Source organism: Nuphar pumila, chromosome 17, assembly GCF_984573655.1.
Source record: "Nuphar pumila chromosome 17, dmNupPumi1.hap1.1, whole genome shotgun sequence".
NCBI classification, from domain to species: Eukaryota; Viridiplantae; Streptophyta; class Magnoliopsida; order Nymphaeales; family Nymphaeaceae; genus Nuphar; species Nuphar pumila.
In genome coordinates, this window is record NC_143265.1 from 2,787,610 (window position 1) to 2,801,497 (window position 13,888).

General features: G+C 39.7%; 1 protein-coding gene across 1 annotated transcript; it reads right to left on the reverse strand.

Moving 5' to 3' along the window:
- Positions 1–2,866: 2,866 nt before the first annotated feature.
- On the reverse strand, positions 2,867–6,131 carry LOC149811362 (serine carboxypeptidase-like 45). The gene is made up of 10 exons (XM_089993572.1): positions 5,882–6,131; positions 5,677–5,778; positions 5,501–5,596; positions 5,142–5,234; positions 4,976–5,055; positions 4,454–4,735; positions 4,239–4,363; positions 3,636–3,728; positions 3,375–3,492; positions 2,867–3,201 (listed from the first exon to the last, which is right to left on the reverse strand). The coding sequence occupies exons 1-10, from the start codon at positions 6,129–6,131 to the stop codon at positions 3,052–3,054; spliced, it is 1,389 nt and encodes a 462-aa protein (XP_089849698.1). The 3' UTR covers positions 2,867–3,051.
- Between the last annotated feature and the right edge of the window lie 7,757 nt (positions 6,132–13,888).

Sequence of the window (13,888 nt, forward strand, 5' to 3'; positions counted from 1 at the left end):
GTAGCTTGGATCCAACTCTCAACAGATTTATGTGAGGTTCCCTGAGACACTCTCATTCTTCCATTTTATCAAGTGTTGTTCTGGGTCCCCGTCTTTCTTCCAATACGTTGGGATCCCGCATTGAACCTAGATGCCATGGTTAGACTCTGCGGCTGTCCAGCTCTGTCTACCATGCTTGACTGCAGGTTTTGGAATAGTAGTGAGAATGAAGAAGAGACGATGACCAATAAAGTAGTTTTCTTTTTCTCTTTGGGTCTCACCACTCATCTGTCACATTGATACTCTCATTTTGACTCCTGTTTCGTATCCCCTTGTACCTGTTTTGATCCATCTTAAGGTCTAAGACTTGGATGCAGTGAGCATGTGCAACAACAAAGGCTGGGTTTGAACTTGGTGAACTTGGATGAAGTCGTTCCTTGCTCGATTTTGGTAAATATCTCGATAAAATTGCAATATTTTGGTATGGATGGAAAATGCCATGATATTTTGAAACATCGGCCAAATATTGCGTTCATTTGCAATATGATGCAACCTAATCGGATTTGGAGTTGAGTTCGGACTCGGATGTACAGATGCTCTACCAAATCCAAATCCGATTAGGTTATATACCCAATTGGATCTACATTCACATACAACCGGGTCCTCCCTTCTCAGACTTTGAGCCAGACTTAAATGTAAAATTGCTAAAACAGAATCCGACTCTGATTATCAATTGGATTTGGTTTTGCTTACCAAATCCAACTAAACAGACTCTACGGTTGGATACCTGATCCAAACCTGCATCCCTAAATTGTGGTTTCTTCAAATGCCATTGAACAACAAAACTGTGCAATTTAAGACCACTAACGCCAAAGGAATTCTAAATCACTTTGGTCATTGGTTTATGACACAGAAATTTTGGTGATTTGGAAAAGTATAGTATTTTTTTGTTGTTTTGATCAATTTGGTGGTCCATCACCTTGACCATTATTAGAAGACCAGGCTGGACCTCATCATAGGTCAGCTTTTGTGTGGATGTGAACATAGCCAACCCAAGTTGTCTAGATCAAGTAGAATGTGGGACATAGGTGGCTAACAACCAAAAGGAGGTTGATGAGACCACACCTTTACAATCCATTGCATTAGCAACATGGAAATTTCACAACCTATACACTAGGTCAATTATATCCACATAGGATGCCGAGCCATTCCATTATCTACTACTCAAGTAGATTTTTTTTTCCTCTTTATTTTTAATTTTTCTATGAGGTTTGTGTTAAGAAACTACCCTCACCTTGAAAAGCCCTTAAATATTGTTTTCATACTTCACTTTTTGTATATGAGGCATTCATTATAGGGTTAACATTTGGTCAGGTTGTCATTACCAAAGGAGTTTTTTTTCTTCCATTTTTTGGTTGTTTTTCATGAAACTAACCTCGCCTGATCTATATGGTTTAGTTAAGGGGAATTAGCTCTTGGATAATTTTGATTGTCACACATAGGCACAATTTTATGAGCATTGGAAAATAAATGGTTTACAATGTAATACTTTTTTGGCTCATAAAATTATGTTTTTTGTCAAAAAAAAAAAAAAGCGATCCAAAAGCTGGTTCCTAGCATTTGATCCAAAAGCGAATCTATCTGTGAGGTCCGATTGGATTGACACGACTCGCGCTTATGATTTCTAGCTCATTCAGACGGTCAGGTCAACATGACCAGATATTTCCCCTTTCATTAAATATGACTTTGTAGATACTACTATAAACCTTTTATCTTTTATGCATATATCATCATATAGCAAATAGGGGGGATGGGGTCCGACTTTGTTTCTGTGGAAGGAGGCTCCGTGTAGTGTAGATTGCGGCGCGGAGCCGCCTTCTGCGGTACACAAACTCACCCTCAAAGTTGGGGTGAAGTCTTGGTAGGGAAAGAGGGCTTGGGGTTACAAACGGGGGTTCCGGTTGTCTGGTAGGAGCAGCTAGTGCACGTCACCTTGTGTTGAGACTTTGCAGGTTCAAAACCCAATGATATAGTTCTATAACTGGTAATCCCAGCTTGCCTTTCAAAAAAAAAAACAGAGCCATATCCATTTTGAAATACAGGACACTTTTCCTTAGCATAGGATCAATAGATGATCATAAACTTAAGCTTGGTTTAGTGGCTAGAAACAGTTCGCTATGCAATTTAAATGGCTGAAGAAACAAGAAGATGAGTCCAGAGCAGTAAAGCCAAGGGAAACGTCTTGACCGAGATATGAGCTTTAAAAGCTGAACTCCATGTACCAAAAAAATCCCGTTCCTTTTGGGCTCTGTTAGGAAGGCCGGTGTTGGAGCAGAGATGAGAAAGGTGACGCCAATAGAAATAAAAAATGGCGGATGAGAATGCAGTTGAAATGGAGAAGATGGGATGCCATCTCCACTCCCATCTCCCAAACAACAGCAGGGTTAGCAGATTTGGCAAACCTCCATCTCCTCTCATCTGCATCTCAAATCCAGCTCCCAAACAGAGCCTTAGCCTCACAATACAGTTCATTTGAACTCAAACACAATTGAAAAATGACTTTTTTGGGCCAAAGAATCACTGTTCAAAGCCCAGCCATAGTGCTTGATCAAATTGCATGGGGTGATAAAAAAGTTTGGACATTAGTTGCGTCTCATGCGCTGAAAGGGTACTTGAAATGGTTACATTCGCCAAGTACTGGATTCGGAAGTTGCAACTGTCATATGCGGCTGCAGATGAGAGAGAGAGAGAGAGAGAGAGAGAGAGAGAGAGAGAGAGAGAGAGAGAGATATTTCACTTGGTAAGAACAAAATTCATGAAAACAGACATTTGACCCAGTTAGAAATTTGGATTCTCAAATTGCATTGGCAGCTCAACTTGTCCCTTCTTTGTGACATCTTGGTTTTCACACCACCTGACTAATTCAGTGCAATGATATCTACTGGGCTTGTTTATTTTCTCGTGACAAAACCCTTTCTTTTTGAAAGAGACAAAAACCTTTCTTAGATTCACACACTATCCACTTAAAAACTGATCAGTTGATCAGAAGGAAATCATCCTATGCCCATCAATTCAGAAAGTTTCAGGGAGTGGCGTGCCTTGCAGGAATGCCTTGAAAAGCACAAGAGCCCTCTCCGGCTGTGAGAAAGGAGCTTCATGAGAAGCTCCTCTAATGGTGGCAAATGACAGCATATTCCCATAAACCTGTGTCCACCCACCCACCTACCAAGAGAACAGAAGAGATCTCAAGAGATTAGCATCACCCAGTTGCCCATCTTGATATATATCACAACTCTTTAACAGTTTCTCGATCTATGGAATACTATCCTCGCTAAAAACAAATGGAAACAAGGAATAAAACAAGATTGCTTGTGAATCAAAGGAATGAATATTACCTGTTTCCCTTCAAACCAGACTCTGTATGGCACAGTTGTGTTGAGTCCTAAACTAACAGCCAAACCATGAACCAGTGTTCGACTCCCTGTCAGAGGAATCACAGAATCCTGGTCTCCACTGTATAAAAAATGAAGATGGAGTCAATAACAGAAGATAGTTCCCCTTCTCTTTTCTAAACTTCCATATTTATCTACATATATTTGTGGGGATTAGCAATAGGAGTGAAACGGAAACATAATACTGCAGATGAGGAGAGTAACCTGTAAACCAGGACTGGGATGCCAGACTTGACAATTAGACCCAGAAGGGAAATAGTGGGGATCTCCAAATTAAGCCTGTTGTAATCCAGGATACTGAAAGAAATGAAAGTGATTAGAGGTTAAAAGCAATTATGAAACATTAAAATATGTATATATGCGGTTTGTCATTCTCTATAAAACTCCTCTTGTCAGCCATGTAGGAACAGCAAAAGTTGCATGAGGCATGATGTCACTAGTTTCTATGGTGCTAGGCTTTTAATGAAATGCGGGTACTGAAGAATAAAAAGATATATTTTAATATCTTACATTCTCCTCAAGCAACTGCCGATATTGGATGCAAATTCTTACAAGATTTGCTAGATCACATTCAGGGATTTCTTTTCTCTGATCTTTCCTTTCAATCCTTGTAATTAAAAGCAGTAACAGTTCATTCACTGTATGTATGAAATCATGAAGAGAATCTCTTTATAACTTTTGCTGATATTCTTGAAACCCAGGGTGTTTGTAACTACACCCCCGAGTGCAATTCTCCAGTACCATGAATTTGAGGGAAAAGAAAAGCAGAAAAGTCGAACACAAACATAAAAAGAAGACATCCACAACCTGCTGCATACTTCCCATCTAGTGACTCCAGCAAGTTGAGCGTGTAGAGCATTCTGGACATCTTTTCTATTCAGATAGTTAACAGTTTCATCTTCAACACATACGTCTATCTTCTCTGTTATTTGCTGCATTGACAGACAAACATGAACACCCAAACACCAAGACTTCGAAAACAGCAAAGGTGGATAAATTAAAGCTTAAAAGCTCTGGCTCACCATGGGCCTCAGAACCAGAGATTGCATCAGAAGAGATGAAGTGCAGACATCAAGAGTGACATCGTATTTGTCAACGAATCTGCTCGTCTCCCGGCTCACTATGCTCATGACCCGCGAACAGAGCGTCGATACATTTTCCCTGTAATACTCACTAACATACCGCGAATAAGTACATCCTTGTGTGAAAATTCTGTATGTTGAGTCTGATATCAGTCCATGAGACCAAAAGAACTCCGCTCTTGAGTTGAAATCAGTATGGAACTCCAAAAGTGGATTGCCCAACTGCAACAGAACAATGTGAAGAAAGTTCCATGCAGAAGATTCAGTATCAATCGAGTCCTTTTACCATGTGAAAGATACAGTATCAATTGAATCTCTTTTTATGCCTCTTTTTAGATATAAAGACCAGACCATTTTTTGCAACAGGCCGACAGTCTTATACAGTGTTTAGGAAGTAAACTATGCTTCAAGCAACCTATACTGTCCAAGAATTACAGAATGATTCTAGAATTTGAAACTCACAGCTATGCCTTTAAGATTGAACTGTTTCTGCTTCTTGTTTGCTCGAATCAGGAGCTCGGCTAGTTGAGGAATATAGTGACCTGCAAGAGAATTTACTTCTTGCATCACATAACTTTTTTTTTTTTTTTGCAAATGTTGATGTGGCAGGCTGGTAATGATTTAATACCTGCATAACTCTCTCCTGTAATAAAGAGGTCCCTGTTCCTGTACTCAGGGAACTTGATGAACCAGCGTCCCAGAAAGGCTAGATTGTCTCTTGCTGAAACGAGAAAAGAAAACACCACAACAATTTAGTCACAAACATGAATTTTGAAATGACAAGAAGCAATTAACCTTCAAACCAATTTAATAAACAATCCCACCAACCAATTTCCACACCTATGTCTACATCTGCCGCTCTTTTCATACTTTCTCATCTCAAAAAATTAGAGAATCAAATAAATCCCCTTCCCCAATTATTAAAAAAAGGTAAATATATGGACCCATTGTCCAGGATGTCAAGTATGCGTATGACATTGTTCTTGCCTGTTCTCTCATCATTCATTCCATCATAGTCGGAGATGTTTCTTGAATATGAAAACCCAACTCCTGCTGGCGTCTCCACATACAGCATGTTTGACTCTGTAAACCAACCACACACAATCAACGAAAAAAATGTGAAGAGGAGAAAAGATGAACCAGAGAGCTTACCAAAGAGATACCTGTGTTCCAACTGTATTCATTTCTCATCAGAACATCACCATTAGGTCTAAATGGACCATTCTCAGATAATGCCCCGACCCCCACAGAAGAGCATCCAGGCCCTAACAGGACACAAAAGAAAGAACACCCACACAAATTTTCACAACCAAATGGTGAAATCGATGAAGAATTGCAAGGAATAAGGGGTGGATGTGAAGATTAGACCTCCATTCAGCCAGATGACAAGAGGCTTAGAGGAAGGGTCGGTTTCTGCCTCAGCGAAGTAATAAAATAGAGCTCTTTTGCTATTCTCGTCCACTGTAATGTATCCAGCAAATTGCTGGAAATTGACTGGGGGTTGTCCAGGCAGTTGTGTGATTCTATCAGAGATTGTAGAGGAACAGACCTCCATTGGGATGCTCAGTTGGAGCAGAGCAATGGCAATGACCATAGTTCTCCATGTTGGTGAATGCATGTCTGATGCTGTGTGTGTGTGTGTGTGAGAGAGAGAGAGAGAGAGTTGAAGAATGAAATCGGACAACCATTAAATAGGCAAAGGAGTTCTCATTCTTTTATTATTTTACTGTTTTAGAGAGAGAGAGAATGGAAGCTGAGGACCAAAGTTGGGGAAGTAGGAAACCATTAAATAAGTGAAGTTTTCTTTACTATCTTATTATTTTACCATTTTGTTATTGGGGAGAGGGTAAATTTTTTTGCTACCAGCGGGAGACTGGAGGAGAAAGAGACGTTTGTAAACAGTTGCAGGTTTTCGAGTCAGAATTAAACGACTTGTAGGTTTGAAAAGGGGTGAGGGATGTTGAGAAAGTTGAGACTTGGAACTGTTTCCCGTTTCACCCTTCTTTCGTTCACCACCGTTGTCCCTCATTTGTCAAAATTCATCTTTTGTGCACATCCTTTTTCAATTTCTGACGCACATGATCCAGTTTTTTTTTTCCAAAGAAGTGCATACGGCAATCTTTTCCTAAATCACCCGCATATAGCAGCATTATTGTTAATCATGAAGGGCCAACAGAAAGTTGATGGGGTCACAAATCACAATCACTCTATCCAATAATCAACATGTCTCACAAGGTTTATTCACCTTACCCCTCTAAGGTCAAAGCAGAGTTAGCTACAAGGTTTATTCACCTTACCCCTCTAAGGTCAAAGCAGAGTTAGCTACATCTCATGTTCGGGTCTCAAAGAGCACTAAGTATGTAAGCATGTGCATCTCGTATCCTCATGTTTGTCGGCATTAATTAGCATTGGAGTTTGATGCGATTGCAAACACTTAAGTACCCTCTCCTCCATTGGTGCCAAAAAAATAACGATTCTTGAAAATGAGTGGTTGTAAAGACTTAAGTGCCCCAAAGATGATTATTTAAGACCCAGTCTCTACACTGCAGGATTATCTGAGAAAGAAATCTCTCCTGGAGGAGGCCATGAACATCAACCCTCTCACACTCTCTCTCTCCCCTTTTTTCTGCTTCTATGCACATCCAACAGAAGAACTTACATTGCTCCATCAAGCACCGGCTAACATGCACATTGACTATTATGGAGCCTGATTCAGAGTTTTTACCCTTACAGGAGGAGGGTTTGGGGGCTCCTCCCAGCGTGGGTAGCATCATTCAACTAAATGAGTTATAGATCCTGATTCAGAGTTTTTACCCTTACAGTAAGAGGGTTTGGGGGCTCCTCCCAGCGTGGGTAGCATCATTCAACTTGATTCGTTGTGGAGCCTGATTCAGAGTTTTTGCCCTTACAGAAGAGGGGTTTGGGGGCTCCTCCCAACGTGGGTAGCATCATTCAACTTGAAGAGTTGTGGAGTCTGATTCAGAGTTTTTACCCTTACAGAAAGGGGGGTCTGAGGGCTCCTCCCAGCGTAGGTAGCATCATTCAACTTGATGAGTTGTGGAGTCTGATTCAGAGTTTTTGCCCTTATAGGAGGAGGGTTTGGAGGCTCCTCCCAGCGTTGATAGCATCGTTCAACTTGATTCATTGTGGAGCTTGATTTAGAGTTTTTGCCCTTATAGGAAGAGGGTTTGGGGGTTCCTTCCAGCGTGGGTAGCATCGTTCAACTTGATTCGTTGTGGAGCCTGATTTAGAGTTTTTTGCCCTTACAGGAGAGGGGTCCAGGGGCTCCTCCCGGCACGGGTCTCGGGTGTCGTGGTCAAAAAATGCACAGGGTATCGTGGTGAGAAAGACATATTTTTGTTCAAAGCAAGGTTGGAAGAAATCAATGGAAAATCCAACAAGGAGCATGCCAGAATCAAGATGTGGATGTCAAGCGAGAATGGTGTTGTGCAACTCAAATAACACAAAATAATAGGGGTCTGGTTTTTAGTTAAAATGAGGAATGAAATGACAATAGAAATTGCTGAAAATTTACAGAAATAAACTAGACTCAATAACGAAGACACCACTTTTTACGGATTTGGAATATGACCTCCGGTTAGGGAGATATGACCCTGACAAGTTGGTCCTAATTCGGGTAACGATTTACAGCAATTTGCTTACTAAATAACACTACAAATCCTTATAGCGATTTGCGGAAGACACTATAAATCGCTAAAGCGATTTGCGGAAGACACTACAAATCGCTATAGCGATTTGCGGAAGACACTACAAGTCGCTATAGCGATTTGCAATTTGTAGTGTCTTCCGCAAATCGCTATAGCGTTTCGTTGGAGACCCCAAAATACTACAAATTGTTGTAGGAAAGCCCAATAATACTACAAATCGTTGTTGGAAGGCCCAAAAAAAATTTAGTCCGAAGGGCGCTGCCCCCCGCCAGGGGCGCCCCCCTTGGACCCCCGCCCGCTGACTGCGCAGCGGGATCCGCGTCGGGGGAGGGGGAGCCCCCGGACCCCCCTTCTGTAAGGGAAAAAACTCTAAATCAGGCACAAAAGTAGAGAGAGAAGGGAGAGAGAGTGAGAGGGTTGATGTTCATGGCCTTCTCCAGGGGGAACTCTTTACCTCCCTTGATTTCTTTTCTAGAGAGAGAGAGGGTTTTACAGTGTTTTACGAAGAAGAAAGAAGAAGAAGATGGCGATAGAGCAATGTAGGATCGTCTGTTGGATGTGCACAGAAGTAGAGAGAGAAGGGAGAGAGAGTGAGAGGGTTGATGTTCATGGCCTTCTCCAGGAAGAACTCTTTGTCTCCCTTGATTTCTTCTCTAGAGAGAGAGGGTTTTACAGTGTTTTACGGAGAAAGAAGAAGAAGACTTTGAAGAGTCAACGTCATCCTCGACTTTCTGGATGAAAGACATGTTTGTCCTTTTTTTGAACAGAGAAAGAAGAAGAAGACTTTGAAGAGTCAACATCATCCTCGACTTTCTGGATGGAGGACATGTTTGTCCTTTTTTTGAACTGTTTGTTTTTTCTTTTTTGAATGAAGGGCATTTTTGTCATTTTCTCAAACCATCACTTTATGAGAAGAATAGCAAGAAAGGGTACTTAAGTCTTTGCAACAACACCAGAGTCCGATGCAAAGTTATGTCAACATACACAGGAATACGAGCCCCATGTGCTTGTATACGTGGTGCTCATTCAAAGCCCCGAACACAGATGTGGGATTCAGTGAATCATCGGGGGCGAACATACACCACCCTCTCCTCTAAGGTTGGTTAAAAGATTTATCACTTGTTCATGGCTTTTAACTTAACACCCTTGGTAGCCCACAAGCCGGCTCTGCACACCTGGCTAAGAAGCAGCGACTTGATTTCGCCTGAGATCGTAGTGACAAGATGTTTAAAACACTAAAAATGTTGGCAGTCAAAATCTGGTGAAAATTTGAATTTTTTAAAATTTGTTCATAGTTTGGCATACTAATTTTTGACAGATTACCATAATGTGATGGCCAACTAGAAAATATGATAAACATGGCCAATTTACCTTTTTTGACAGTTTTGCTCTTTTTGTTTGATTAGAAAAATATAGTGATTTTTTTTTTCAGGCGACAACTTAGACAAATGGTTTGATCAAAGTGCCTAAAATTTTCAGACGACATAAGGGTAAAAACCATCAGGAAAAAATCATTTAGTCAGATTTATCGTATTGTTTAACTAGAGGCCAATCTCGGTCGTGTACCCAAAAGCTAGTGCCATCTATGTATTTATTGGAACGTTAATTTTAAAAAATAAAATTCAATTTCTCATGATATTTAAGTTTTTATATGATGAGAAATTTCTCATGATTTTTTATTTTTTTTTGAAAAAAAACATTGATATGTCACTATGATTGAGATGAACGGACATCTCGAGTTTCAATTGTGTCTTGTATGAAATATGAAGCATGAGGGAAAGCTTTTCCAGTGGATAAAGAGGGGTACATGTAGAGTCTTACATTGAAGGTGCTAGAACATGGCACAGTCAATGTTGCACCTTTGGTGATTCAAAAAGTTGGTGGTTTCTCCTCAATAAAAAGAATAGTTTTTCTTTAACCAACAGCTTGTCTGGCAGGAGCAGTTAGTGCATGTCACCTTGTGTTGGGATGTTGCAAGTTCGAATCCCAACGGTATATGGTTGTATAACTGGTAAGGGTCTTCTTAACCCAGCTTTCTCTGTGGAAAAAGAAAAAAAAAGTTTTTGCAAATTGGTCCCCGCCATATCAGTCATTTACAAATTAGTCCCTCTCTTTTGGTTCACCTTTGCAACTTGGTCTATATGGTTAACAGCCGTCCCTCGCCCATAACGGAAACCGTTAAGATCAGGTAAATTGGTGGTACTGCCCTTGTAACGGTTATGGTGCGATAACAGCAACAGCGAGCAAGGGTGGAGACCGACAGCAGTGGCAGAGCTCTCTCTCTCTCAAATTTCTTTGGGGAGGAAGAGACGAGGGGAGGACACCGGGGCAGGAGAGAGGAAAGGAAGTCGCTGAAGAGGAGAAGTCACCGGGGAGGGAGAGAGGAGGGGAATAGTTAACCATGATCAGGGTTTCACCATGGTTAACCTCACAAACATCCACATAAGGACTAATTTGTAATAACAGTGAGAAAGGCAGGGACCAATTTATAAAACCCAATAAAGCAGGGACTAATTTGCAAATGGTTCATAAGGCAGGGACCAATTTGCAAAAAATCAAAAAAAAAATAATAATCTTGGGAATGTTTTCACGTGGTGCAAGATTTCTCTGTGTATAAGGGTTGCAAACGGTTCATATTCAGGATGGGGCTTTTGCAAATTTTTTCTGTTTTGAGCTCTCTCCAGTGTATTTTTTTTATCTGAAATCCGAACCGTTTGCATCCCTATGCTTGTGCATGTTAAACTTTTGTAAATAATTTAGTTTTTGAGTTATCATAATTTTATCATATTTAGTTAGGACTAGTTTCTTATATCCAATGAGATTATGATTGTAATAAATAGTTAAATAATTTTAAATAAATGTTGTAAGTCTATTGAGAATCCTAATATGTCCTTCAAAACTTGACAATAATCTTACACGATGTGCATATATGAGGTACATGTAGGTTGCACTCTATCACTAGATGTTTGGCCGTGCGCTCTAAATATTCTAATGCATGGCGGTTGCAGACGAGAGGGTGGTGTATGTTCTCCCCCGATGATTCACTGAATCCCACGTCTGTGTTCGGGGCTTTGAATGATCACCACGTATACAAGCACATGGGGCTCGTATTCCCGTGTATGTTGACATAACTTTGCATTGGACTCTGGTGTTGTTGCAAAGACTTAAGTACCCTTTCTTGCTATTCTTCTCATAAAGTGATGGTTTGAGAAAATGACAAAAATGACCTTCATTCAAAAAAGAAAAAACAAACAGTTCAAAAAAAAGGACAAACATGTCCTCCATCCAGAAAGTCGAGGATGATGTTGACTCTTCAAAGTCTTCTTCTTCTTTCTCTGTTAAAAAAAAGGACAAACATGTCCTCCATCCAGAAAGTCGAGGATGATGTTGACTCTTCAAAGTCTTCTTCTTCTTTCTCTGTTCAAAAAAAGGACAAACATGTCCTTCATCCAGAAAGTCGAGGATGATGTTGACTCTTCAAAGTCTTCTTCTTCTTTCTCCGTAAAACACTGTAAAACCCGCTCTCTCTCTAGAGAAGAAATCAAGGGATGCAAAAAGTTCTTCCTGGAGAAGGCCATGAACATCAACCCTCTCACTCTCTCTCCCTTCTCTCTCTACTTCTGTGCACATCCAACAGACGATCCTACATTGCTCCATCGCCATCTTCTTCTTCTTCCTTCTTCGTAAAACACTGTAAAACCCTCTCTCTCTCTCTCGAGAAGAAATCAAGGGAGGTAAAAAGTTCCCCCTGGAGAAGGCCATGAACACCAACCCTCTCACTCTCTCTCCCTTCTCTCTCTACTTATGTGCCTGATTTAGAGTTTTTGCCTTTACAAAAGCTTTTCTTTACTATAATATTTCTTTTAAAACATTGTGGGTCTATACAGGTCAGAAGCATGTGTTGTTCATGCATTATTAAAATTATTTATGCATTGCAAAATAATTTTTGAAATTTAGTAGTTTTCTAAAATTAATTAAATTGTTAGATCAAGGACCCAAAATTGTTATTACATATGGATTTGCATAATTGTTCTTGTGTAAAAAACTTGAAATTGATTTAAATGGTAAAAAAGATCAAAATAGTGTAATAATCTTCTTCCTTAATGTCCCTTTTATAATATGAGAATCTTGGATGACGGTCGTAGAGAACCGTGAGGATACTAAAATTCTGTGTGCAATTGTGTCCACAAGAACGTGAATTGAGGTTCTTATTTTTTACCATGATTTTAGATAGCTTTCAACTATTTTGTCTCGGGGTGGTATTGTTGACTCAACTGTAGTTATTAGTATACCAAGAAAGTAACATCAATGGTTGAGGATTTTCATTGATGTCCCGACATTAGGTGAGGATTCTTAATGTTCTGATAGAAGGTGATGATTCTTGATATTGATCGAGGAACAAGTATAGAACTCAATAATTAAAATACAAATTATGTGTTAAGCTATAACTAAAAATTACCTTGAATCTCAAGAACTATGCTCATTTTGAGTATTTGAAGGTTTTAAGAAAAAATAAAATTAAATTTATGTGCATTTAATAGGGACATGCATGCAAAAGTAACTCTAATAAATAACTTAAGAAGTTATTTATGCATGTGCATTGAATCATGCATCATTTACTGTTCAACATTAGTTGCATACATTTCTAAATATTGAATTTGACATGATATTGTTGAATGCTTAAATGATAAGTTAATTATGATAAATTATTGCTTGTGATTTTCTTTTAAATTTATGCATGATTTAATTTATGTTATTTTCTTTAAATTTAATTTATGATTTAAATTTATACATTTCTAAATTTATGCATGATTTTCTTTTGCAATTTGTAGTATTTTCGGGTCTCCAACGAAACGCTATAGTGATTTGCGGGAGACACTACAAATCGCTATAGCGATTTGCGGAAGACACTACAAATCGCAAATCGCTATAGCGATTTGTAGTGTCTTCCGCAAATCGCTATAGCGATTTATAGATTATTTCGCAAATCGCTATAGCGATTTGTAGTGTCTTCCGCAAATCGCTATAACGATTTGTAGTGTTATTCAGTAAGCAAATCACTGTAAATCGCTACCCCAATTAGGACCAACTTGTCAGGGCCATATCTCCCTAACCAAAGATCATATTCCAAATCCGTAAAAAGTGGTGTCTTCGTTATTGAGTCTAGTTTATTTCTGTAAATTTTCAGCGATTTTTATTGTCATTTCATTCTTCATTTTAACTAAAAACTAGATCCCTATTATTTTGTGTTATTTGAGTTACACAACACCATTCTCGCTTGACATCCACATCTTGATTCTGGCATGCTCCTTGTTGGATTTTCTATTGATTTTTTCCAACCTTGCTTGAAACAAAAATATGTCTTTCTCACCACGATACTTTGTGCATTTTTTGACCACGACACCCGAGACCCGTGCCGGGGGGAGCCCCTGGACCCCTCTCCTGTAAGGGCAAAAAACTCTAAATCAGGCTCTACAACGAATCAAGTTGAACGATGCTACCCACGCTGAAAGGAACCCCCAAACCCTCCTCCTATAAAGGCAAAAACTCTAAATCAAGCTCCACAATGAATCAAGTTGAACGATGCTATCCACGCTGAGAGGAGCCTCCAAACCCTCCTCCTATAAGGGCAAAAACTCTGAATCAGACTCCACAACTCATCAAGTTGAATGATGCTACCCACGCTGGGAGGAGCCCTCAGACCCCC

Bases quoted from the DNA above. Each gene is read 5' to 3' on its own strand.
- LOC149811362 (XM_089993572.1), bottom strand. From the start codon at position 6,131: ATGCATTCACCAACATGGAGAACTATGGTCATTGCCATTGCTCTGCTC. The intron at 3,493-3,635 runs GTTACTCTCCTC...TTTTTTATACAG, and splicing joins ATCCCAGTCCTGGTTTACAG to TGGAGACCAGGATTCTGTGA. The intron at 3,202-3,374 runs GTAATATTCATT...TTCTCTTGGTAG, and splicing joins TCTGGTTTGAAGGGAAACAG to GTGGGTGGGTGGACACAGGT.